Source organism: Lepidochelys kempii, chromosome 1, assembly GCF_965140265.1.
Source record: "Lepidochelys kempii isolate rLepKem1 chromosome 1, rLepKem1.hap2, whole genome shotgun sequence".
Lineage (NCBI taxonomy): Eukaryota > Metazoa > Chordata > Testudines > Cheloniidae > Lepidochelys > Lepidochelys kempii.
Window position 1 is genome coordinate 139,682,487 of NC_133256.1, and position 27,205 is coordinate 139,709,691.

At 41.8% G+C, this 27,205-nt stretch overlaps 1 protein-coding gene across 7 annotated transcripts in view; it reads right to left on the reverse strand.

Moving 5' to 3' along the window:
• Positions 1-27,205, reverse strand: part of RPS6KA3 (ribosomal protein S6 kinase A3) — a 124,884-nt gene that overhangs the window by 24,724 nt on the left and 72,955 nt on the right. For 5 of the 7 annotated variants that reach the window (XM_073357139.1, XM_073357119.1, XM_073357150.1 and 2 more), the window contains 6 exons: positions 16,120-16,208; positions 15,969-16,033; positions 15,771-15,873; positions 15,250-15,374; positions 11,999-12,124; positions 3,476-3,565 (listed from right to left, as the gene is read on the reverse strand). In XM_073357139.1, coding sequence (XP_073213240.1) covers positions 3,476-3,565; positions 11,999-12,124; positions 15,250-15,374; positions 15,771-15,873; positions 15,969-16,033; positions 16,120-16,208 — 598 coding nt within the window. The remainder of the gene's footprint in view (positions 1-3,475; positions 3,566-11,998; positions 12,125-15,249; positions 15,375-15,770; positions 15,874-15,968; positions 16,034-16,119; positions 16,209-27,205) is intronic. The other 2 variants (XM_073357129.1, XM_073357159.1) reach the window with 2 other exon arrangements.

The following is a 27,205-nucleotide window of genomic DNA, read 5'->3' on the forward strand; positions in this document are numbered from 1 at the left end:
GCACATCTATACCCCTGTGGGTGCTCCACTTCAGGTGATTCCTGAGTAGTATCCTCATATTGCATTGCCAATTGCAGCATCTGATCTAGAGGCATGAACCAGAACATAATAGTTGGAGGAAGTACATACAAAGATCCAGGTTACAGTGCTGCAAATTTCAGTAACTGAAATGTCTTTGATTAATGCCATTGATGTAAACTGTGACCTTGCAGAATGAACTATTTATTACTCTAGAATGTCAACAAAGTTATAACATGCAATAATAATTCCAGAGATCCATCTTGAGTCTCTTTGGGTGGAGAATGCACATCCTTTGTACCTGTCCTCAACTGAAGAGAATCTAAAAGACTTTCAGAACAGTTTGGTTTTGTAGAGTTTGAAAGCTAATGCCCTTCTGACATACAGGGTACAAAACGCAGCTTCTTGTCTAGTCTGATGTTGTTTCTGGGGGGGAAAATAGGAGATGAACAGTCTGCTTAATATGAAATTCAGACACCTGAGGGAGGAACTTGGGATGTGGTCGGAACAATACCTTTTCCTTGAAAAACACGGTAGAAGGAGGGTCTCCCATCAAAGTCCCCAGTTCTCCAAACCCTGTGGGTGGAAGTGATGGCCATGAAGAAAGCTGTCTTCATGGACAAATGAAGCAACGAACATGTAACTAATGGCTCAAAGGGGTGTTTCGTAAGGCAATTAAGAGCCAAGTACAAATCCCTTATTGGAGTAGATTCTCTAGTCTGTGGAAAAATATTAATCAGTCCTCTGAGAAACTGGAGGCTGTGGGTTGAACAAACACTGAAAACCTTGTGTGGACAAATGAACCTTGACAGAACTCCTAGCTAGAGCTGATGTCTTTAATTCCAACAGGTAGTCAAGGATGGTGGAAAGAGAAGAGTGAAAGGGAAAGACTTGCTGATGGGTACACACAAGTGGTGTTCCATGCCTATAATCTCAGAATTTCCAGATTGGGGTGAAGCATCTGACCGGCATGCTGAGACAACAGACAGCAATGGGTTGGAAGTCTCATTGGTAGATGAGAAGTAATTTGAATGAGGTAAGGATACCAAACTAGTCTTGGTGCAATTAAAATGACCCTGGGACTTGTCTTGCTTGATTTTGTTCAGTACTTTCAAAAGTAATGGTGTTGGTGCATATGCATAAAGAAGGCCTCTTGTCTACAAGAGGAGGAAGGCATGCCCAGTGACTGAGGGTCATGCTCGAGCAAAATTTCTTACACTTTTCTGTTGATGGATAGTTGCAAAAAGGTCTACCTCTGAAATCCTCAAGTTAAGAATATGTTGTTGAAAGCTTCTGAGTCTAGATCCCATTTGTAATTTTGGGAGAAGTGCCTGAACAGGTTATTGGCCATGGTGTCTTGAACAACTAGAAGGTAAGAAGCTGAGAGAGACTACCTGTCTGGCTATGCACCAATTCCAGAGTTTTATTATTTCGGCACAGAGTTAAAGAAAAACATGCTCCTCCCTGACAACGGATATAAAACATGCAGGCTATATTGTCTATCAAGCTCTTGACTGACCTGGATCTGGTCAGAGAAAGGAAGTGAAAGCAAGCATTGCTAGCTGTTCTCATTTCTAGAAGGTTGACGTTGAGAAACTGTTCTTGGGATGACCACTTGCCCTGAACTGAGAGGCCCCAGCTGAAGGGGGAAGCATCTGATGTTGTCATGATGGTAAGGGACTTCTCAATAAACTGGACTCCTGCAGAGTCTTTGAAAGGGTCCTTTCACCAGCTGAGTGACTGCAGAACCCACTTGGATAGACACTTGTTTGTTCAGACTGTGCTTGTTTGATATATAGACTATCCTGAGTCATCACTGAAGGTATTGAAGATGTAACCTGGTGTTTTGAATTACACCACCACATGCTGACACATGCCCCAATAGCCGAAGACCATTCCTTACTGAGGTTTCAGGGCTGAGCTGAAATCTCTGAGATCAGTGTCTTTTGGGTGAGAAATCTGTTGGTAGACAGGTAAGCACTGCCTGTCACTGTATGCAGAGAAGCTGCTATGAAATCTATCCGCAGCACTGGTGTCAAAGCAGACTTCTCAAGATTTAGTTGGAGGGCTAGTCTGTGGAATAACAAGATTATTCTTTCTATTGCTGACCATAGCTCTGGATAAGACTGGCTCCTGAGCAACCAAATGTTGAGGTAATGGAAGACAATTTTCTCTAAATGATGAAGGTGGGCAGCTACAACCACCACGATCTCTGAGAATACCATTGGGGCAGAGGAGAAGCCCAAAGGGAGGATGTGATATCAGTAGTGATCGTGGCGGACTACAAAAATAAAGAAACCTCTGAACTGCAACATGAAAGTTGGCATCTCGACAGTTGACAGTCACAAACCGATCCGCAGAAATGAGAGAGGGCATTATAGCTGTGAGGGTCACCATCCTGAATTTCTGCTGTTTCACAGAGTGTTCAGACATCTGAGATCTAATAGCTGTCTACATCCCGCGTTCTTTCGTGGACCCAGAAAGTACTTGAATAAAACCACTTTCCTCTGTGCTGAACTGGAACAAAGGCCTTACTGAAATCCAGGCAGATTAGATCTACTACATTTCTTTCATCTAAAAAATCAGTTATCTTCTCAAAGAAGGAGATCAGGTTGGTCCGGCATGATCTACCTTTTGTAAAACCATGTTGCATTTTATCCCAATTACCATTCTCCTGTATACATCTCCTTGTCACCACATGGCTCTCTTATTGTAGTTCCCTCTTAAATGGGCTTACAGCAAGGTTTCTTTATCACTTGCAGCTTGTTCAGACCACAACAGCAAATCTGTTGACTGGTTTAAGGAACTGTGAAGATATTACGCCCACTCTACATTCTTTACACTGAATACCAAATCTCATCTAGGGATCTCACCATCATGTCTTAGGTTGGCAGACAGTCATGTCTCTGTTGGACTAGGCCATGGGTGTGCAGCTATGGAAATGAGCATGGTATAAGAACCTAGATGGAATAGAACATACCTCCCCATAAATCCATATTAATTCATCTCTTCCCACTTTGAAGAACACCTAATTACTTCTTCACTCCTGAAGTGTTTTTGAATGACCACTGGACCTTTATTTATTAACTTTCCCTCCTACCCCTTCCCTTCATCTTGTCTTTTTTACATAATACAGTGACATTTTTCTTTTAATTAGTAATTTCAATCAGATTGTGATTAATATTTTATTGTATATTAATAAACTGTCTACTATGTTGAGTGTCTCAAATAAAAAGGACTATTTTTAACAATTACCTATTTTAGTTTAAAATTAAATATTGGCAAAAGCATATTAAGACATCTGAAATTGTACCATTTTACTCTTTATATTGGACAAAAGAACGTTTTTAGATACATCTAAAACATGCATGTTGTTCTTTGACATAGATACAAAATGAAGAGTGAAAACACTTTTATAATACCCTATCAAAGAATGAATCTTTTGGGGTCTACTTACATCTTTAAGGGTAATAATATTTGGATGCTGTCCATAGCGCAGTAGGATTTCAATTTCCTCTGTTGGATCTCTTTTGCTCTTGTCAATAATCTAGAAAACCAAGCAAGTTTGTAAGAATAAATATTTTCTAAACACTGAACATAGACAGATATTTTCATTTGTACAAATACACAACACTCCTCACCAATGTTTACAGGGATGCTGGCTACCAACCAAGATTTGGTTCCTTGAGAGGAAGAAAAAATAATCTTTTGGAAGAAAGTAGAAAATTCTTCAGGTGGATGGGATGCTGGTGGATAACAATACTGTTCTTCAGGTCACAATTATTAATGTGAAGATGGCAGTAAATAATACTTTAACCATCCACTTAATAAAGCATAAAGCCCCTGACTTTGGATGTGTTACTGAATCCTAGATGGATGACATTGCTGGACTCATTTTAGTTTGGCTGTCTCCAACTAGGCACCTGCGGCTAGATCTAAAAAGGGACTTAACTTTTAGGCCACCCAGTGGGATCCACAGCCCTGAGTTAGCTACCTACACTCCCTATACAATGCACAAGGAGAGACAGGCACCTAAGAATGGGATCCACATAAGCCAGGACGTTGAGTGTGGAGCTACCTAAGTTAGTCAATAAATATGCTGAGGAGAAGGATAGGTCCTAAGCTCACCCCTCAAAGTGAGTTAGGCTACCTCCAGGCTACAGGGAGGTGCCTATCTCAGCTCGTGGGATTCTGAGCCATGTACCTTCTCCTAGTTAGGTGTCCAAGTTGTTCCTTGCAAAAAACACCGGAGGAGGTGGTAGTAGTACTGCCCCACATATCCCCTGATAAGTTCTAGACCTGTGGTTAAAGCATTCACCTGGGATGTGAGAGACCCGGGTTAAATTTCTCTGCCTGAAGTAGAGAAGGGATCTGAACTTGGATTTTCCCCGTCCTACGAGAGTACTCTATCCACTGGGCTCTAGGGAATTTTGGGGTGTGCTGGTGGGGGGTGTCTCTCAGTCTTTCTATTGAAGCTTTAAGTTTCCACTGTATACAAATAACTGAATATGCACTGGGCCAGAGAGCAAGTGGTTGTTCTATAGCTCAGTGGTTAGAGCAATCTCATGGAAGGGGAGAGACCCATGTTCACATCCCTGCTTCACCTAAGGCGGAGGTAGGATTTGTATCCATGTCTCCCACATTCCAGAGTACCATCCTAACCACTGGGCTAGAAGTTATAAGGAGGGCACCACCACAACCGTCACCACCTGTTTTTTGTGCATTTAGACCTGATCTGAGCATGCCTACTGGATTTAGGAAGAAGGGCAGCACCTAGTTTGAGGATCACACTAGGGCTTAGGTGCATGCACCCTGGCAGAAACATAGGCTTGGCTTACAGTGGTGGCACCATGTAAGGTATGTGAAGCTACATATGATAGTGAAAAGCAGGCTGTGTCCACATTGCATTGTGCAGCTACATGCAACAATGAAAGGTTCTGACAGGGGGAAGCAGCAGGCTCACTGCTGCCAGAGCCTTTTGCTGCAGCAAGGACAGGTTCTGGCAGCTTCCCACTGCTGAAACCTTTCACCGCAGCAAAGAGACTCTGGCAGTGGGGAGGTGGCAGAGAAAACTCTAGCAGCTCCCTGCTGCCAGAGCCTTTTGCTCAGTGGGGAAAGGCTCCAGCAGCAGGGAGCTGCCAGAGCCTTCTCCTACTGCCTTCCCATCGCCAGAGACTTTTGCTGCAACAGGGAAAAGCTCTGCCAAAGGAAGGCAGAGGGACACTATGCTGCTAAAAAACACCAGTACAGAGATAGGAAGCACTGTTGGGGCATGTAGGGAGCTGTGTAGGGTATATACCCTCGCGTTCTGGTGTGCCTGTACTCTATTCACCTAAGCAGCTCCTCACCATCTACACTGCTATTTAAATACCTAGGGGGCTTTAACAATGGAAATTTGGGTACCTAGGGACTCTAAGTGTCTACAGACTTAGGCAGCAGCTGAGTGGGAGTTTTGAGGATCTCAGTGATGCCTATATGTTGGACTTAGGCACCTAAACCCTTTTATAGATCTAGCCCCGGGTGCAGCAGGAGATATAAGAGACATGTGAAACCAGAAAAGGGAAACCCCCTGGGGTTTTCAGGTAAGCATTAGATGCTTATTTGAATCTATCAAAAACTATGACATTGCCCTACACCAACCATCCCTCCTTTAACAAGCACTGTTTTCCCCTACCTTTTGTCTTCTTGGGGGGAAGCCTCATGACTTGGTAACTCACATTTGGTATAACTGAAAATGTCTGGTGGGTTCAGTTTTGCCATTTGCCACTGAAGAAAATAAGCCTGCTCTTCCTCATGATGCACTACTTTCTTTCCTCCCTTCTACCTGAGTTGTGAGGTTTTCCCTGATGTCTCCTCCCTCTTTTTATCTCTTATCCCTTTCCTGCATGAGGTTTTGAATCCATTGCTTCTAGCTGAATCCTTCTTTCCCCCTGCACACTCCACTGCCTTCCTTCCTCATGCTTTCTCTCTGCTTCTTGAAGAAGAGGAGCTCCAGCAGAGGTAGCAGGTAGTAATAGCAACAGAGAAGGAAATGGGGCAGTCTGAACAACAGTCCAAAAGGGCTTAGAGAAGGAACAGTAGTGCAAACACCGCTCTGTCCCAGCTATTCAGGACAGAGGAAGCTACCTGGGTAACCCAAGCACAAAAAGTCAGATCTACTCCTGATAGAGCAGACCAAATTCCCAGATAAGCTGATATTAATGAAAGAAAAAAGCATTTCTGGGAAAAGTTGGTAAATGTTTTCTTTCATAGTTTGAATGTGCTGAATCTGAAAATGATGTTTACCAAGCTGAATTTTGTACTTTAAGATAAGTAAATACAAAAAAGAACACGGCTACTGTCACTTACTCAAAAAATAAACAAAGTACAGGAGAGATATTTAATATCTTTCCTACTAATATCACAGATGGTACAGCAGAACCAAAATTCAATGAAGATGTCCTAGGAGATGGTTTAATGATTGCCATTCAGATTTGAAAACACTAGCACAGGATATGGCACTTTCCCGCAAACATCAATTTGAAAATGCTAAATCTGACTGGCCAAGTTTTAATGAAAAGCACAGTAACAATAACTCACCATTAACCTATTGGCTTATGCTTCAATAAGTCTGTTAGTCTATAAGGTGCCACAGGACTCTTTGCCGCTGTCACCATTAACTGAATACAGTTACATGCCTATCATTTGGTCCCCCGCTCATGAAGCTGATACACTGAATACTGGTGATAAAAAGATTTGCACAAGTCCCATGTTATTTTTAGGGCTGTCAAGCGATTAAAAAATTAATCACGATTGATCGCACTGTTGCACAATAATAGAATGCCATTTATTTAAATATTTTTGAACATTTTAAATATATTGATTTCAATTACAACACAGAATACAAAGTGTATAGTACTCACTTTATTTGATTATAAATATTTTCACTGGAAAAACAAAAAATAGTATTTTTCAATTCACCTAATAAAAATACTGTAGTGAAATCTCTATCATGAAAGCTGAACTTACAAATGTAGAATTATGTACAAAAAAACCTGCATTCAAAAATAAAACATTGTAAAACTTTAGAGCCTACAAGTCTAGTCGGTCCTACTTCTTGTTCAGCCAATTGCTCAGACAAACAAGTTTGTTTACATTTGCAGAAGATAATGCTGCCTGCTTCTTGTTTACGTCACCTGAAAGCAAGAATAGGCGTTTGCATGGCACTGTTGTAGCTAGTGTCGCAAGATATTTACATGCCAGACGCACTAAAGAGTCATATGTCCCTTCAGGTTTCAACCACCATTCCAGGAGACATGCGTCCATGTTAATGACGGGTTCTACTTGATAACCATCCAAAACAGCGTAGACTGATCCATGTTCATTTTCATCATCATGAGTCAGATGCCACCAGCAGAAGGCTGATTTTCTTTTTTGGTGGTTTGGGTTCTGAGTTTCTGCATCAGAGTGTAGCTCTTTTAAGACTTCTGAAAGCATGTGCCACACCTCATCCCTCTCAGATTTTGGAACTTGGCAATTCAGATTCTTAAACCTTAGGTCGAGTGCTGTAGCTATCTTTAGAAATTTCACATTGGTATCTTCTTTGCATTTTGTCAAATCTGCAGTGAAAGTGTTCTTAAAACAAACAACATGTGCTGGGTCATCATCCGACACTGCTATAACATGAAATATATGGCAGAATGCAGGTAAAACACAGAGCAGGAGACATACAATTTTCCCCCAAGGAGTTCAGTCACAAATTTAATTAACACATTTTTTTAACAAGCGTAATTGGCATGGAAGCATGTCCTCTGGAACAATGGCCGAAGCATGAAGAGGCATATGAATCTTAAGCGCATCTGGCACATAAATATCTTGCAACGCCAGCTTCAACAGTGTCATGTGAATGCCTGTTCTCACTTTCAAGTGACACTGTAACTAAGAAGTGGGCAGCATTATCTCCCGTAAAGGTAAACAAACTTACTTCTTTTAGCAAATGGCTGAACAAGAAGTAGGAGTGAGTGGACTTGTATGCTCTAAAGTTTTACATTGTTTTGTTTTTGAGTGCAATAAAAAACCTACATTTGTAAGTTGCACTTTCATGATAAAAGAGATTGCACTACAATACTTGTATGAAGTGAACTGAAAAATACTATTCCTTTTATCATTTTTACAGTGCAAATATTTGTAATAAAAAATATGTGAGCACTGTACACTTTGTATTGTGTTGTAACTGAAATAGATATATTTAAAAATGTAGAAAAACATCCAAAATATTTAATAAATTTCAGTTAGTATTCTATTAACAGTGCGATTAATCACAATTAATTTAATTGATTAATTTTTTTTTAGTTAATTGCGTGAGTTAATTGTGATTAATCAACAGCCCTAATTATCTTCAACAGAAACATGTTGATCAAGCACTCTTCCCTGTTCTGATGGACCTAAAATGGACTGTACCAGAATGTAAAGATATCCAGATTACATGCTTAGGAGGTCTACATACATCAGTGAATTTCCTAAAAATGTTCGGGCAGAATACACATGATTCTGGACTGTTGAGCATGTAGACTGAAAATGGCATTTCAGGTAGATAAAATGATAAGAGCATGTAATTTCTGATAAAAATTATGCAAAAGCCACTCATGCTTGTGAGAGTTGTAAGAGTTGCTTGTGGCAACTCTTATTACCACAACTTCTGACCTATCTATAGCAACACAACAAAAACTCAAAGAGAAACTCCTGGATGTTGCAAAATCTGAGGCGGAAGAAGATTACAATAACCTAGTGTCTATTCTGTCATCTGCAACTTTCTGTGACAAGATGCCATCATTAGTGCTGAGCAACATGGACAACCATCTCAATTTGTAGTACTGGTGCTAGTATGTGTGTATCCTCCTCCTCTTCCCCAGAGCTCAAGGAGATGGAATTTAGGAGCTTCATCTGTATGCCTTCAAAAGAATGCTTCTGTTCTTTCACCAATATGAACACACAAATTATGCTTGACGGGGATCTGTGTACTTAGCAGAAATGAACCAGCTCCCTCTGGAAGTACTTAAAGAGTTCTACAGAGGCAACTGGGTTGTGAAAGGTTCCAACCACAGATTCAAATCAGGAAGACCCAGACCATTCCCAAGCGTGGCTCAATGCCACTTGAAAGAAAGGAGGAATTAGAGGAATCACAGGAATGGCCTCAGCACTCAGCAGATGGGCTCTCTCACATAATCTACATGCCCGAACTGCAGCCCAAACCAGAAAACCGCTCAGTCTTGGGCTTGATGTCCAAATGAGTTACAATGAATCCACACCAGCACAAAAGCAACATGATTATGATTATGAAAATAAAGTATTAATGACACTTCAAAGATTAAAATTATTCACTACCAACACACTGCAAAACATTGCAACAAAAGATTTGGCCACAGAAGCGATTCAGAGAATTTTGCTGAATGCGGAAACATTTGGCTAGGAGCAACTGAATAACTTTGTTCAGAAAAGGCTCATGACACCAGAGAAATTAAGTCCCCATACCAAATTCCGTGACCCACTGAGAAAGACAAGGGCTCTGATGTTTTCCTCCCTCCATGCAGTTGGAAAAACAAAAACAAAGACAAGGTAGTCACAATACAAGTTGACAGTCTCATACTACAGTGCGTAATTAATGCCTATAATGGAGGAAGGATGGTGGATCTGCATAAAATATTATGTCATGAACTAATGTCAATTCCTCTTTATCTTGCTGAGGTAAATGGGCATCTTAAAATTGGAAATAAGTCTGTTATGTTACTCATTTTAACCAGAGACATCCCTTGTCCTCCTGAGATAACACTTGATAGTACATCCTCTCTGGTGATTGATGGCCAAGCATATGTAATGGCACAGAGAAAATCTCTTCCATGTTCAACCTTTCTATTAAAGGAATGATATGACAGAAGTGCTCTAAAGCTTCTAAGTTAATTGGAAAAAAGTTAATTGGAGAACAGATCTGTTCTAATTCCCAACAGCTGGCCAGACTTTTTGGCCCATTCCCAAAGTAAGGCTGATCTGGCTTGCTTGTTCTCTGAAGAACTCCTAGCCCATGCTCTGCAAATCAAAACAATTGTCACATCTGGAGAGTGCAGAGACAACAGTATAGTTAAGTCATCAAACCCAATTTTGAATACAAGTGTGTCGCACATCAACACAAGACAATGATGTTCTTTTTCTGTTAGTGGCACACGATGACAAAATGCCTTGCAGCAAGCTGTGGATGAAGGTGGAATATCAAAAAAATTCAAATACATTCCTGTGCATACTATTTAAGAGAAGCTTTTGCCTGTGTTTCCTCACACAGATATAGACACAATATTCTCCTTCCATGCTCTGACAGGCTGTGATACTCTTTCCCATATTGCTGGCCACAGCAAGAAAACTGCTTAGACAGTATCCATGGAGAAACACGGACTTCAAATAAACTGAGAGAAGGATGATCCCCAAAATGAATCAATCATTTCAGCAGAAAAATTGATCTGCAACATGTACAATTTACCTGATGAGCAGAGCTGCAACAAGGCACAGTGATATTGTTCTCCAAGTGTTGATCACTGGAGGCATGGACCCTAACAAGCGATGCATTGTGCTGCAACATCCAAAGAGCTCACTTTCAAGTAGAGGCAGGCAAACTGCAACAATCTCACACTACTCTCACCAGAAAATATGGGTTGGACCAAACACAATGGAGAACTGGTACCCAAGCTAACGTCACTGGAGCCAATCCCCGACAGCTGTGCAGAAATTGCTACCTATGGATGTGTCAAAGGGTGCACATCACAACGCTGTTGCAGCAGAAATGCTGCACTGGGGCCTTTACATGCAAGGAGTGCGTTGGCAAACGTACGAACTGTTAAATTATACTTTTTTAAATAATGTGCAGGATATATAGTAGCTGTTTTTACTGGAATAAAAACCACAGAAAAATAATTTTTTCTCCAAATTTTACTTAAATGTTGAACTCTAATTTAGAAAGTGAAACATTCAACTTGGTAATCATTTATTCCAGATTCAATGCATTCAAATTATGAAAGATAATTTGTTTACCTACTTCCCCCCAAAATGCATCTTACATCTTATTTTACAGAAAATGTATCCAGTTTATGACGAAAACCAGACTGATGGCATGTAAACAAATACCTCTGTTGGAATTCAAGGGTTCCTTGTGAGTAGCCTGTATATCACACTATACGAGTGTGAAACCAAACTGAACAATTCTGTCCATATGTCTGAATGGTTCTATAATTCTAAAAGGTAAATTGCTTCAAAATATAACTAAGATTTTAAAAAAGTTCGCCACACTCTGTTCCTGCTTTGACAGTTACACAGATATCCCCATTGGTAAGACAAATTTTATTGCCTTTTATTCAATATTGTAACATTTTTGAAAGCTAGATTTGATTCACTTGGCATCGCTTATTGCTTTTTAACATATTAAAAACCTTGTTAAAATATTAATGATTTAAACCAACAAAAAAGCAAGGAAATGCAGAGTCGAGGTTCCCTCTGGAAAAAAAAAAAGCCAATGTGTACTAAACTACACAAACAGCACAGCTAGGAACAGGGATTTATGTGATCATCTATATATCTACTTCAGAACTAAAAGAAACAATTATATTTAAGTTAATCTAATCATTGTCATTTCTGTATATAATGCTTAGTAATAATATACTTCGTAATAATGCTTAGTAATGCAGTCTCTTTGGTGTATATTCTCTCCCAGAAGCATGCATGTAAGAGAGTTAGATAAGCGTTTCATGGGGAACATTTAAAAAAAATAAAATAGCAACAAAACATGAAATTTAATGAATACGTGACATTTGCAGTCACAATTTTTTCTATTCATTTAAGAAAAAAACAATTTGCTATTTTGTTTATGGTAGATAAATTTAAGCTAACATTGACCTATTATGACTGTAAATTCTGAAAATATGATTGTTAGCAATTAAGAGGTTTTTTTAACAGTGGTTACCTTAACTGCATATTCCATATTGGTAGCTTTATGTATACATCTCTTGCAGATAGAATAAGAACCAACTCCAATGTCTTCTTTTACTTCATATCCATCAGTAAACTGAATGCTGTTCCTGTGCAACTGCTACCAAAATAATATTATTAATTGACGATTACTTTAAAAATATACATCATCATCTACATTACAAATCAATTGGAAATATTTGTTCCCTATAGTTTAAATTAATAATCTTTTTAGGTCAAAATCTTTTCAAAATCCTTCTGTTTGAGTAAGATATATTATAAATCATATAAATCCCATCCATTTATAGCATATCATAGAAATTCTATGACAAGTCTACATTTGGGATTCCTGCTCTGTTAATTTAAACAAATAATATGAAACAGAAAACAGATCAGAAGACTTCCCATTAATCTTAAGAAATACCATTTTTTCTGGTCTCATCTGCCAAAATATGAACAGTAAAATAAGGTAATTTTTTTTTTTTTTTTGCAAGTGCAGGTCTTAGTATGAGAAATTTAGAGACAGATCAAATTCACTGGGAATTGCAGGCATCAGTAGGAATGGAAGTAGAAGTGTCATCTGAGTCTGGGGATAAAAGGCAGAATGAGTGACTGTCAGCCTTTTTTGCATGGTAAGGAAATGGTATTTTGATACAGGGAAGCAGTAGGGGAGCTTGTACAAAGGATGCCTAACTTTAGCAGGAAGCCATCTGGGTATCCTGCAGACATGCAAAGGGGAAATAAGAATGAGGAAGTGGTTGAAGGGGTACGGAGGAAAGGGAGCAGAGAAGTTTTGAGAAATATTTACAAGAGGAGGAAGCGGTACAGAGAACTCCATCTGCAAGTTTGTGCAAAGAAAACAGCACAGCAGAAGTTGCAGAAAAACTGTTGGCAGAGATTCAGGACTGAAGGGCAATAAGCAGCAAAAACTCCAAGAGAATACATGGCCCCAACTCTGTTATACTCCCCACCCCACCAAGAGAGCAAACTTGTTTTAAGGTGGACTTTCAAAGTAAAGTTTTCTGTGAAGCTGGCTTTGCCAGAAACATAGCTGGGCAGAACTTTCTGAAAGCCAACAGACTAAAATGGATTTGGCAAGTGGTTCAACACATCTAAAGTCAATGGCAGTTGAGGATACACAGGAGCTAGCCAATGCCAATTTGTATAGTGCCTGCTCCTATTTGCTCAGCCCCCTCTGAATTTATCCCAATTAAAAGTGATTTTAAACTTTACAAATTACATTTGCAGCTACTGAAAATAATCAGTGTTTTCTTCTCTTTCCTCCCCTCAACCCTCTTTAGTTTCCCTTTGAAGACAATCTCTTCCAATCCATATCCCACTCTCTTCAATTTAAGTTTCTTGACACTGTACACCCTTTATGTGGGCAAATTCCACAAGTTTTTTCTGAAGCAAATTGAGGAAATGATGGTTTATGAAAAACAAGTCATTGTACATGTATGAGCCAACCACAAATACCAAATGTAGCTATATTTTATGGGGTGATATTCATACTTGTATCCAAATCACTTGAGACAGATAAATTAAAGGGACACTCAGTTTAAAATTCATGTTTTAAACAAACCATTGTCTAAAGTGGAACAATTTACCAACAGTCAAGTGGATTCTCCATCACTGACAACTTTTAAATCAAGATTGGATGTTTTTCAAAAAGGTATGCACTAGGAATTATTTGGGAAAATTCTATAACCATACAGGTCAGACTAGATGATCTGGCCCAGCAAATCTATGAATATGATTCGATGAGTACATGAATATCCACAAATCCTCACCACTGAACACCTGAAGCATATAGTGTGTGCAAATAAACTTATTATGAGCATTCTCGATGTAGTAAAAAGGATGTAATTAGAGAACTCAAGAAGTGGTTCGCATTTTGGTCAATCACTTTGAAGAATTAAACACACTCAGATGGTTGCAAATTGTCTATGCAACCAGCATACAGGATATCATTTTTTATCAGAAGTATTTGTTAACTTTCTGTACAAACAAGTGAAAAGTTTTCAGCAATTAAATATGCTTTCTGAATGTATGTGAAGAAAAAATTAACAGAAGTAGGTGGTAGAAATAAAATTTTTACTTAAAAATCCTACTTGGGCCTGTTACTTTCTTTTATACCCACTTAGTCTTCTTTCCCTAAAAACACATCTGCTATTTCTCCATGCTGTTGGCCCCATAACTATTGGCCACAGGACTTCATATCCCTCCTTCTTCCACACACTCTCCAACAATGAAATACATTCCCATGCTAACCTTATCAAATCTAAATTTAAAAAAAAGAGCATGATGCATACTTCTCCCCTAACTCCAGCTTGATGTCATCCTTCATGGAATGATGTGTCTGACCAGAGTTTCATTGTTCAAAAATATGCCGTAGCAACAACAGAGCATATAGAAACAGTAAGCATTTTTCAGCTAACAGGCCAAGTGAACTACTTTCAGAAGTAATAATGTCACAATCATTAATGTGAGAGAGTCTGTGTTTAATCGGTTCTCCCAATTCTACTAGGAAACCAAAAGTTCCAATGCACCCTGACACATTGGGTTAGTTATCAGACAACATGTAAAGTGTTCAAGTAGTATTTTAGACTGGCATAATTCTTTATAATTTTTTTTTTAAAGTGTGTGCATAGGGAGGAAGGGCAGGATATAATCTACAGGATTTAAAATAAATGGCAATCCAAACCATCTCTACATTCCAGTTTCAAGTCATATTTTAGAGGGGTTTTGCTGCATAGTATGAACCCAACATTTATCCTATAACAAAGGGGAAAATGATCCACGGGCAACTTTTTTTTTTTTTAAATATTGACTTTATAAAGAAAATGTAAAATGTTTTCAAAATGTTAAGCCTGGATTATTCAGATATTTGAACAGTCATTATGGCTCAGATGCTAAAATGCTTGCTGTTTAGGGGGTCAAAACCCATGCCTGATCACACCCAATGTACAGAAGCAGTAGGTTCTGCATTGTCAAAGGTGCTGTTCTTTGGATAAAATAATCTGAGGTGTATTTTTCTTGTCTTTAGTTGACGACGTTTTCGTGACACTTCACGAAGAACAGAGGATAAACCCTAGTCTTACAGTACTATTAATTATTTTAAGTGTTTTTAGGTATCTTGTTTATGAAAGGTGTGACAAAGCTACATCATATTTTATGCAAAGGACAACTCATTTTTAAATAATTTGTTTTCATTCGTTATGTTTATTCTTCAGTAATTGCACTCACCTGAACAATTGAATGAACCCCAACTGTCTGCATTGCCTGGCTTTCATCATCTGATGCAATAGCAACGAAACTGAATCCCCGAAAAAGCTGATGTGCATTAGCACTAGGTGGAATACCAGGCGAATCTGAAAAACAGAACAAATGTCTTCAGGAAGACTTCTTTCCAATTTATTTAAAAAAATCCAAAAGCAGTAAGTAATCAGTATTCCTAATATGCACTGAATAAAAATGAGCATAAAATCATAGTTTCAACACTGGAAAGGAATTTTACACTATAAACCGGTTTGGAGATTGTTATTTACATAAAGTATTTTTGCATCCTCATGATACAAATGCACAAGTAACGAACTGCAGTTCATATATACATACAGGCTTATACAAAATCTTTCATATAATGAAGTTTTAGGTTTTGTACATGTAGTCAGTCAAATCTAACCAGATAGAAAACAATTTCTGAAAATTAAAATGACAAAGTTTCTTCTACTTTTGAATACCTAAATTACAGTTAACTATTCTCTTACCTTTCGGTGTTTTCGCTGTAAATTCAGGATCAAAATAAAATGTATCCTCAGGCCTGCCAGTTGCAGGTTTAAAAGGTGGATGAATTTCTCTTCTGTATAATTTCTAAAGAGAAGACAGCGGTGAAACCAAATTAAAAATAATTATAACAACCGTCAACAAACATTTCCTAAAAGACGTTCTTTTACCAAAGTACTCACATTCCAGTCTATTGTGGAGAAAAATAAATGCCTCTTAATTTCTTCAACTCCATCTGGACCTGCCCCTATTATGAAAAAAGGCTGTGAATAGTAGTTTATTTACTGCGAAGAACTACTAGCTGAAATAATTATTTTTATATGAGTATTTTACCTAATCTGTTTGCAGGGTTTCGTTTGAAGAGCATTCGGAGAAGACTCTGTGCTTCAGGACTTAAAAACTGGGGCATTCCAAGTTTGGCTCTATACAACAAAAACACATTAATAGCATACATGTTTTTAGGCAAGAATCAACTATTTACTTTTTTCTAGTCCTTCACCCTAACCACATCAGGCAAGTTAACACCATTGAGAATTTGGCTTCAGACATCAGAAACAAAATAAAGTGCTGTCAATCATGTAGACACAACCTCAAACTTCCCTATTCCAGCAGTGTAATATTTCAAATACTGGACCCGGAACATAAGAGGCCGAGGTAGTAGGAAGGTAAGTAGGTGTTGATGAAAAGGGTTACAGTTAGTTGTTTTTTGTAGTCAACTGCTACCAGTCTATGGCAAGTAAGCCAATCTCCTTGACAAAGAGATAAGCAGCCTAGGAAGGAAGTCTGATCTAAGAAAATGGCCAAAATTTCGGATGCAATTTAAATATCCATATAATACTGCTGAGTTAGAAGACACAAGTGGGACATATCCTGAGACCATTAGAAAAACACTGAATGCTCTCCTCAGGGTAATGAGGCAAAGTAGGTGGTAAGAAAAAGCAACATCTGGCATAACAGTGGATGTCCTAATACCCACAATGATCACAGTTTGGAAAGAGACTATTTGTCATGTACATATCTAATTCTTTTCTCCTCATTTCACCAGTTTGTTAAGTCCTGCCTTATTTTCAAAATGAAAAACTGGAATACATGACAGTAAAGGGAAAGAAGTGAAGAAAAATATTTAGCCCTCTATTTCAGAGTCATCCCTCCTGCCCCCACAATCTCTTATGGTAATTTTCCTGACACAACACAGACCTGGGAATCTTTTTTTTTTTTTTTTTTGGGGGGGGGGGGGGGGATTTATTACTCCATTTCAAGTTCAACTTATTTCTTGCATTTATTCTTGTCCTCCTTCTGGGTTTTTGGTTTTGACTTTTCTGTACTTTTATTTTCTCACATTGTCCCGAGTTCCTCACACTACCTTTTTTCTCTCCATCTAATGATGCGTACATATCTATCACATCTCAATCTCTATCCTCCTTTTTCATCAGATACTGTGGTGACGGGCATGGTGTAAAAGACTGGGATCAGTTACCTACTGTAAGTATGGTTCTTCGAGATGCGATGCAGATGTGTATTCCAAATAGGTGAGCATGCGCCCTGCTCACTGGAAACTTTTGCCTAGCAGTACCTGTAGAGGGGTGGTGCTTGCATCTCCTACCTTTAGCCCCTCCCCTGGCTATGAGGCAATGCTGCCAGACCCCCTCAGTTCCATTGCACCAAATGTCCAGGGGAAGACTGACGCAGAGGGGATGGAGGGTGGGTCATGGAATACATGTCTGCATCACATCTCAAAGAACCACAGGTACAGTAAGCAGCAGTTTCTTTTTCTTTGAGTAGATGCAGATGTGCATTCCAAGTAGGTGACTAGCAAACAGTACCTCCATCTGTAGGCGGATTTCGGAGGTTACCTGAGTAAGGACTGCTCTTCCGACATTAGCGTCTACTCTGGAAGCAGCAGCGATCACATAATGGTCCGTAAATGTATGTATGGATAACTATGTGGCCACCCTACAAATGTCCAATATGGAAATGTCATTGAGGGAAGTCACCAGCGTTGCCTGCACTCTCATTGAATATGCCCATATCTGCTGAGGCGGTGTAGCCGACACTATCTCATATGTAGTCTTGATACAAGATGTTATCCATCTAGAGATGGTCTGCACAGAGACTGCTTGACCCTTCATGAGGGTCTGCATATGATAGGAACAGGTGACACGAAACATAGAACTGTTCAGTCCTGTTCAAAAAAAGGCTAGACCAGTGGTTCTCAACCTGTGGCGCAATCAGCACAGAGCTGCGGCCCATGTGACGTCTTCAGGGCCCTATAGGTAGTATTGGATGTGTACCACAATGGTAAATAGAACCATTGGGACCACTGAGAACCATTGGTCTATCATCTAATGTATGGAGGCGTTGTTCCTCCATGGAGGAATGTGGCTCAGGGAAATACAGGCAAGTACACAGCTTGATTCAAATTAAACTGAGAGACCACCTTGGATACAAGCTTCAGATGTGGCCGGAACGTAACCTTGTCCTTAGAGAACTGTAAGGAGGCCCAGCCATCAGGGCCTGTTACTCTCACCCCCACCTGGCACAGGTAATAGCTATCAAGAATGCAGTTTTCTGAGACAGGAGGGGTAGTGGTCAGGAAGCAAGGGGCTCGAATAGAGTCCCCATTAGAGCTGCTAAGACCATGTTCGGGTCCCACAAGGGGACTGGCTCTTGGACTGGAGGATTCAGGGAGAGAAGTCCTTTCAGAAATCTCATCACCATTGCACTGGAGAATGCCAATTTCCCTTGGATAGGTGGATGAAATGCCAATATTGCTGCCAAGTGTACTCTGAGAGAACTGAGTGCTAAGTCAAATTCCTGAAGGTGTAGCAGGTAATTCAAGATGTCCTGGATAGAAGTCGCCACTGAATGGGTCCCACGGGTCAAGGACTATACTGAAAACTTAAACTTTGCCAAGTAGGCTGTTCTAGTTGAAGGCTTCCTACTGTTAAATAGGACCTATTGGACAACCTCGAGCAGTGCTCTCCCTCCTCTTTCAGTCATGCAGCAGCCACTCCATAAGGTGCAAGGAGCTGATCGCCAGAAGCAAAGTGCATCCACAGTCCTGTGTGAGGTCAGGAAGGAGAAGTGGTATGGGAGGCTGAACTGACAGGGCGAGGAAGTCCGAAAACCAGCACTGCTTTGGCTATGATGGGGCAATCGGGATGAGCCTGGTTCGATCTGCCTTGAGCTTAGCGATGACCTATGGAGTGATCAGAATAGGAGGGAATGCATACAGCAGAGTTGACCGCCAGCTGCAGAGGAAAGCATCACAGTGGGAGCCTGAGCTGAGCCCTTCCCGAGAGCAGAATAGACGACACTTACTATTTTCCCTCATCGCAAAGAGGTTGATTGGCGCTGTCCTTTGGATGGTTTTCACAATGTGGGGTCTCTAACTTCAGGGACCATTTGTGGCTCGGGGAGAAAAGCCTGCTGACATGATTCTGGGCTCCTGGTAAGTGGACAGCTGTCAGGGTGATGTCCTCTTTGATGCAGAACTGCACAGGTTGATTGCCTATAGGCAGAGTGATCTGGAGTGGGTTCTCCCTTGTTTGTTCACATAGTACACTGTGGCGGTATTGTCGGTGAGTATGTGAACCACTGAATGCCTGCTGCAGTCCCGGAAGGCATAATGTGCCTTGTGGATGACCCTAAGCTCCAGCACGCTGATGTGGAGCAAGGTTTCCTGTTCCAACCATAGGCCCTGCACCCTCAAAGAGTTCAGATGCGCTCCCTAATCCAGAAGGGACATGTCAGTAACTACTGACTTGGTTAAAGAAAGCCTAGTGAAGGGGATCCCTTGGCACACATTGCATATGGACTCCCACCAGTGCAAGGATTCCAGGACTGATGGAGGAAGGAGAACCAAGCTGCCCAAAGAATACAGGGCAGGAAGATAAGCCATCCTGAGTCACATCTGAAGAGAGCAAAGATGCAACTTGGAGAGTTATATGACCTAGGTGCATATGGTCATACATGTGTACAAGTGAACATGTGGCCCAATAGGCTAAGACAAATGCAACTATTGTGGACGGTTGTGATTGCAAACAGAGGCACAGCTGTCAAATGGCCTGGAAGTGGTCAGTTAGTGGAGCACCCTGGACTTCATGGAATCTAATAGGGCCCCAACTAATTCTATTTGCTGAATGGGAGCCAAGGTCGACTTCATGGTATTTAGAATGAGTCCCAAACAGTCGAGTAAACATAGCGTAGTATTGATGTGGGCGAGAACCTCCTCGCTGGAGCTGCTCTTCAGCAACCAGTTGTCAAGATAGGGGAAGATATAGATTCCCATCCTCCTGACGTACACCATGACCACCGCCATTCATTTGGTGAAGACTCGGAGCAGAAGAGGCACCAAACAGTAGAATAGTATTCTCAAAGCAGCAGTCCCCTACCATGAAGCAAAGAAACTTCCTGCGGTTCAGTAGAATGGCCACATGGAAGTAAGCATCTTGAATGTTCAGAGCAGAGCAGTGGGGCCAGATGGGAATAAAACCCCTCATATTCCTGTACAAGCACAAAATAGCGCTTCTCCAAGCACTTGGCCATCAGCAGTACCGAGGCTGGCATATCCCAAAGGGTTCTCGCAGGATCTGGGAGCATTTCATGAATTAGGAGGGCCATGATCCCAGGGATGGAGGGCTAGAAAACGTCCAGGAGTTTGTGGGTATCCTCCTGGAGAAACTCTGCTTGAATACCAAAGGGATGAGGCCACATAATGTAAAAGGTCTGGGTATGCCTTAAAGTCCTCCAGGATGGAAAGGGAGATCAAACCAGGCAGCACTGCATTGGCCGGGGAGGGAGATGAGGCTGTTGTCTGGGTCAAAGGCAGGTCCTGCTCCTGAGGCTACATCTCCAGACAAGGAAACTCCAGCGGCTCCACAGGAAGGGGAACTGTGGGCGCCTAAACTGCAGCCACCATTGCAGCACGAGCAGGCAATCTCGCTTTTGACTTGGACAATAAGCAAGACCTCCGGGAGCAAGGAGCTTCCCATTAAGCCCAAGGGGGCCACTGAGATGGGTAAGGCATTGGTGGCCAGTAGGTGCCAGGCCAGGGGCCTCCAACCCAGCCATGGGACACATGCCAACCCGGTAGCCACACTAGTCTACTGATGGCCTTTGAACTTCCTCCAACAAAGCGGAGCAAGAGGATCCCAATTCTGAGGGAGGTAGCCAACAGGCTATCCAACTCATCTGTGACACAAAGAATTGGCTCTCCCAATGTAGTCAGCAACATCAGTGCTGCATGCAAGGTCGGTCCCAGTGCAAACACTGGTAACAGAGCACCCAAGTGCCTCAATCCCAGGGGACAGCAACAACCTTGACAGAACCATCTGCGGCGTCAATTGCATTGATCCTGAGGAAGGGCCTGGTACTGAAAAACCTTGTACTGGCTCCGGTACAGTGTTCATACCAACCCCCAGGAGGGGGGCTTCCTGGTGCGGTGACAAAGGGCCTGAGAGTTCAATAACATGCTCCAACTGGGCTGGGGAGGGTCCATCATGGGCACCAGCCTTGCAAAATCTTAAAACAGCAGCAAAGATAGGACTGAAAGGTAGAGTCGGTCTGCTAACATCACAGACACTGTTGGCACCGATATTATTCTCGCCAGTACTGGACTCATTGGACACCTGGAGGCCGGAATTGGAGTCGATGGTATGAGATGTCTACCCTCCCTACCCTGTACCAAGGGAGGGTCAGAGGAACCTGTGCTATTCCACACACCAGAGCCAACCTTTGCCAGTCTGCACTCTTCTTAGAGCAGGCAGAAGAGTTGCCCTGGGACCTGGAGTGTTCACAATTGGTTTTGGAAACCTCGTCTTTGGTACCAATGACAGAGAACTACTCCTGCACCTCTTTGGAGGCCCCTGACCCACAATGGAAGGCAGTAGCACTTTCCGAACTGGAGGGCGATCTGTGGCCTGAGAACTGACTCGGTACCAAGGCCTGCTTCAGGGCCTGTTCAAGCAGGTGCTGCTTGAGGGGGAAGGTCTCATGCCATCCGAGTCATCTTTTTAAATGATCTACAGATTGAACAGCACACTTTAAGGTGGACTTTGTCAAGGCAGAGCAACCACCTCCTGTAGGGGTCACTGTTAGGAATTGCCACTCCACATGAAGGGCAATGCTTGAATGCTGGTGAGGGCGTCACCAGGGAGCACTACCGCTATACTATAGTCTAAAACTTTTACTCTAACTAACTTGACTATATACAATAAAACTAGCCTAAGAGGATGAATTGCAAAGTTATGAAATGATAGCCACACAGAGCTCTGACTCCAGGTGATGGGTGCTGAGAAGGAGCTGAGGGTGGGAGGGGCAGGGGGAGAGGTGTTTGAGGCAGTGTTGTCTCATATAGCCAACAGAGGGGCTAAAGGAACGAGGGCTGCCCCCTCTATGGATACTGCTAGGTAAAAGGCTCTGGCAAGCAGGGTGCACACACACCTACTTGAAATACACATCTGCATCTATTCGAAGAAGAAAGATATAATTTCCTTTTTTCCCCTCCCTTAACCTGTCTCCCCATCACATCCCAAAGTTTCTTCCATTCCTCTACACTTCCACAAGGATCCACAACACAGACTACAAGAGGGTATCCAACTTCCCTCTATTCTGAGCAAGAGATGCCATCAGCCAAGCTACTTGCAGGAGAGATCCGCCTCCGTGCTACCTCATCACACACCATTAATCAGGTCCTTAGTAAGTTACCAAATTTCCCATCTCTTCCTGCAGGGGAGAAGTTGGAGAAAATCTCTTCTTTCTCTACTGGCTCTTCAATATTGTAGTACACATCATCAAAAAGATCAGTTGACTGGTGGTGATGGTGCCTGATCATCAGCTCCTCCTCTGTTAGTTACATCCTCATACGTGCATTTTCTATGCAGTGCCTTTCATTGCACTCATTCTACAAGATGTTACTTCCATTCATGGCTAAACAGCAGTTGACAGATAGACAATAAGGAACAGGGTGCTGCTGCCTGATTGCTGCTGAAGGACAACCATGTGGACTTGTAGCACAAGAGATATTGCAGGCCACAGACCAGGAGACCGGATGTGTTGGGATTATATTGAAAGATTAAAAATCCCTTCTTAAATAGATAATCATCCAAGACAGCTCCTCAAACTGAGGCTTGGTCTACACTACAGAATTAGGTCAACATAAGGCAGCTTACATCAACATAATCATGTCAGTGTCTACACTAGAATGCTGCTTCCGCCGAAGTGGCCCGCTACACCAACATGACTCCATCTCCATGAGAGGCACAGCACTTACATCAGTGTAGTCACCGCAATGCAGTGTCTGTCCATTACTTACTTCAGCTTTTGGCCATCATTCTTGTCAATTTCACAACTGTGTCTGGCTCAGACCAGCAGCAAGGCTTGCAGCTGCAGATGTGAAACTGACAAGAATGTCAATTTCATGCTGGTAGGTTCCCTGCTGTGAAACTGATCCTGGTGCTGGGCTCCTAGCTGGAGCCCCAACTCCAGGGTGAAGGCCGGAGCTATGAGCCTGGCATGGGGCTCCATTTTACAGCACAGAGCCTACAGCAGTGAAACGGATATTTTTATCAATTTCAGGGCTCCAGCTGTGTGCCTGGGCTGTTGCTCTGAGATGCAGGCAGCTGTGAAATTGATAATTTCAATTTCACCGCTGGTAGGCTCCCTGAGCCCATGCCAGGCTCCTGCTGTGAGCCCTGTGTGGCTGTCAGTGCCCCTCCTTCAGCCAGTGCAAGCACACCACCGACAGAAGGAGGGTAGTGTGGACAGCAATAGCCAATTGAAGTACTGTGGTGGCTGTCGGTTGACCTAAATTTAGTCAACCTAATTTTGTAGTGTAGACCAGCCCTAACTATGGCAAGTCAGGATGGGAGATTGACTGCTTTGAGAGAACCAAATCTATGCCTAAAAGTAGAAGTGCCACTGACCTTCTGGAGAAGTGGCTCAATGGACAAAGAGAGAGAATCCAGTTGAAACTCTACAGTTTTTGCATCTACCAGAAGTAGTAGTGGATCCAACTGTACTAAGGGCCCTGTAGTTGCAGGATACAACTTCCTTTCCTTAAATTGCAGCAAGTAGGACTGTCATTGTTTTTTTTCTGTTATGGCAGAGGATCCTTCTAAAACTCCTCAACTGGCCACTGCACACAGCAGAAAGCAAAAATGACTACTGTCAATGGAGAGTTTCTAGGTTATACAGCTGCATGAGTGACAGCAATCTTGTCTCCAGTTGCTAATGGGTGGAGACAAATCCTATACAAAAGCACTGGATAGAAAAAGAGTTGCATAAAAAGTTAATCTCATTACTGCAAACTATGATTCCTTCAAATGACAAAACTTCTCAATTTTAAACAAAACTTTCTTGATCCTGTCTTGAAAGCAAAGAACCCAAGCAAATGTAAGTGCACTGTAGGAAGAGTGCATTGTGTGTGAATTTAAGGGGAAGAGGAGTAGTAGTGAAGTAATGTACCTCAAACAGTGCACAGTGGAACATGTGTTTAGTACACCATTCCCACAACTGTAAATGGTTCTAAGAGTATTTTGGGAGGAGAGACATGAGATGGTTCAGTACTACAAAGAAAAGACTGGTGCTGTTTTCAATAGCTCTTACAGTGTTAGATAATAAAAAGGAAATTTTAGTAGAAGGTATTTTTTTAAAATATTTTTGAAGTTTTTCACCTCTGCTCATATTCAAGATATAATGTATTAATTAATGTATTAATAAATAGTTACAGAACATTTACAATTATTTGTAGAACTACTTGGATAATTCATTTCTTTATTTTATATCACATTTTTTGTACAATAATCCTAATTAAACAATATAGTTTCGAAGTTGAAATTAAAATCTAGAAGATGAAAAAAATAATGGTATAGGCAAGGGAGAAAAGATGTGTGCTCAGATGAGATATGAAAATAGTTGGAGAGTCAATTAGCCAGAAAGACATAGGCAGGCTGTTTCACATAGCAGAGCACAGAGAAGGTTCTTGTACCAACTTTAGAAACACTGCACTGAAGGATAGAGAGAAGTCCCATGTGGATAAGCAGAGTAACGGATGTAAAGATGTGGTGTATAAGAGGCTGGCAGAAACAAAGCCACAATTTTAAAAAATGAGGTGGGAAATTTGAATTGGCTCCTGAAATTTATGGGGGAAGCAGCTGTCTCGGGCTGGCCATGATGTATAGTTTTGTGCTTCTTGTACACATAATACTCCTGGGGGAATTTCCATAAAAAGATTAAAAACTCTATGCACAATATTTTACAATTCTGCAAAATTCTGCATATTTTATTTGTCAAAATAATACTATACAATCACACCAGTTTCAATTATATTGATAATTTATTTCAAAATACCTATCAGCAACTATATATGGCCAGTCTAAACTACCAGCTAAATCGGCACCACTGCGATTGATGCAGCAGTGTCGATAAAGTGGATCTGGTGAAGAAACTCTAAGTTGATAGGAGAGCACTTTCCTGTCCATGTCTGCACTCCACCTCCCCAAGAGATGGAAGCTATGTCGATGGGAGAGTGTCTCCCGTCAACATAGCACGGGGTAGACACCGCTATAAGTTGACCCAAGTTATATCAACTTCAGTTACATAACTTATGTAACTGAACTAGCGTGACTTAGATCGACCTACTAACCAGTACACACCAGCCTGATGTCTGGAACAATACAGACAAAAAATTCCTCCAGGAATAGATTTAAAGAAACCCCTAAGACAACTCAGTTCCTGTTTCTCTCTCCCCTCCCCCCAGAGCCCAGCAGGAGGGCCAGATATCTCCACCTCTCCTCCCAGAGCCCAGCTGTGGGGCGACTTGCATGTATCCCCTCCCCACCAGAGCCCAGCTACAGGTCCCCCATCCCAGATCCCCGCACGCCCTACCTCACAGAACCCAGCTGCAGTACCCCACAGCCCAGACACTCTCACTCCCTCCCGGACAGAGCCCAGGGATCCAGAGGGAGAAACAACCTGATACTGTTTCCCGGGCTTATATGGAATTTCATGCACACTGCCTCCTTCCTTTAGGACGTGCGGGGAACTTCAGCTGCCCAGTAGCCTCCAACTCCCTTCCCCTACCCCTCCCCCAGCAGCATCATCTACTTGCAAGCTGGGCTCTGCCAGGTCCAGTGCTGCCTAGTGGTGGCCAGTAGGTTCTGTAGCCCATGGGGGGGGGGGGGGAGGAGAGAGGAAATTCAGCACAAAAAACATTAATTTCTGTGAAAATTCTGCACTGCACAATGTGCAGAATTCCCTCACAAGCAACATGAGGTGGGAAGCAGCCTACATCTGCTTGAGTTTGGAGAGTTAGAACTTAGCAATAATTAACATTAACAGAAGATGATGACATAATGAGGATTTCAGCCATGAATGAGGATTTCAGCCAATGTGGCATAAACTGGAATAGATAGATTTACAGATGTAAGAGATGCAGAAGGAAAAGGAAACGTCAAGGCCAAGGATGGCATGTAGAAAAGAAGCAAATGGGAGAGCTGAGTCAGACAGGGAAAGAAAAGAGATGGATTATGTTTACTGATGCACCTCTTTGAGAGATATTTAGTTGAAAAATTTAATTTATGGTTTCCTCTGATTCCTTCAAGACAGGCTGTCAGTGGACAGGGAGGAGTCATTAAAGCTGTCTAAAGATACAATTTGGAATCAATATATAAGTCAGGTGTCGGCAATCTTCGGAACACGGCCCATCAGGGTAATCTGCTGGCAGGCCACGAGACATTTTGTTTATGTTGACTGTCCGCAGGCACGGCCTCCCACAGCTCCCAGTAGCAACGGTTTGCCATTCCTGGCCAATAGGAGCTGCGGGAAGCAGCGCGGGTCAGCAGATTACCCTGATGGGCCGTGTGCGGAAGGTTGCCAACCCCCGATATAAGTGGGAGCTAAAACGGAGGTTGGAGATAAAATGACAAAAGGGGGGAAACAGTGCGAGGGATCGAGAGCTGAGCCTTGTGAGACTCCACAGCGGAAGGGTCTTAGCACAGAACAGTTAAAGAGAAACAGAAATAGTGGCTTGACAGGTAGGAATGTAACCCTGATATGAAGAAACCAGAGATTCCTTCACAAGCAAAGACAAAGTCTGGAAGGGGAAGAGTTCCACCATATCAAAGATTGTACTGAGGTCAAGGAGAACGAGGAGAGACAGCAAGTCCTCGTCAGTAGAAATAAGATCATTAACTACACGAAAGTAAGAGATTTCCATGCTATAGCTAAAGCAAAACCAAAGCAATATTGAAAACAGTCAAGGATACTGTCAGCAAGATGACTCAGAAGATTAGAGACAGCGCAAGTTCATGAGGGTCAAAGGTGGATGTAGATTTTGGAAAGCTAGGGGAAGGTACCACAGGAGAGCACTGTTGGCAACGGAGGTAGTGTAAGGAGCAGGGGGAGGAGAAGGGAACAA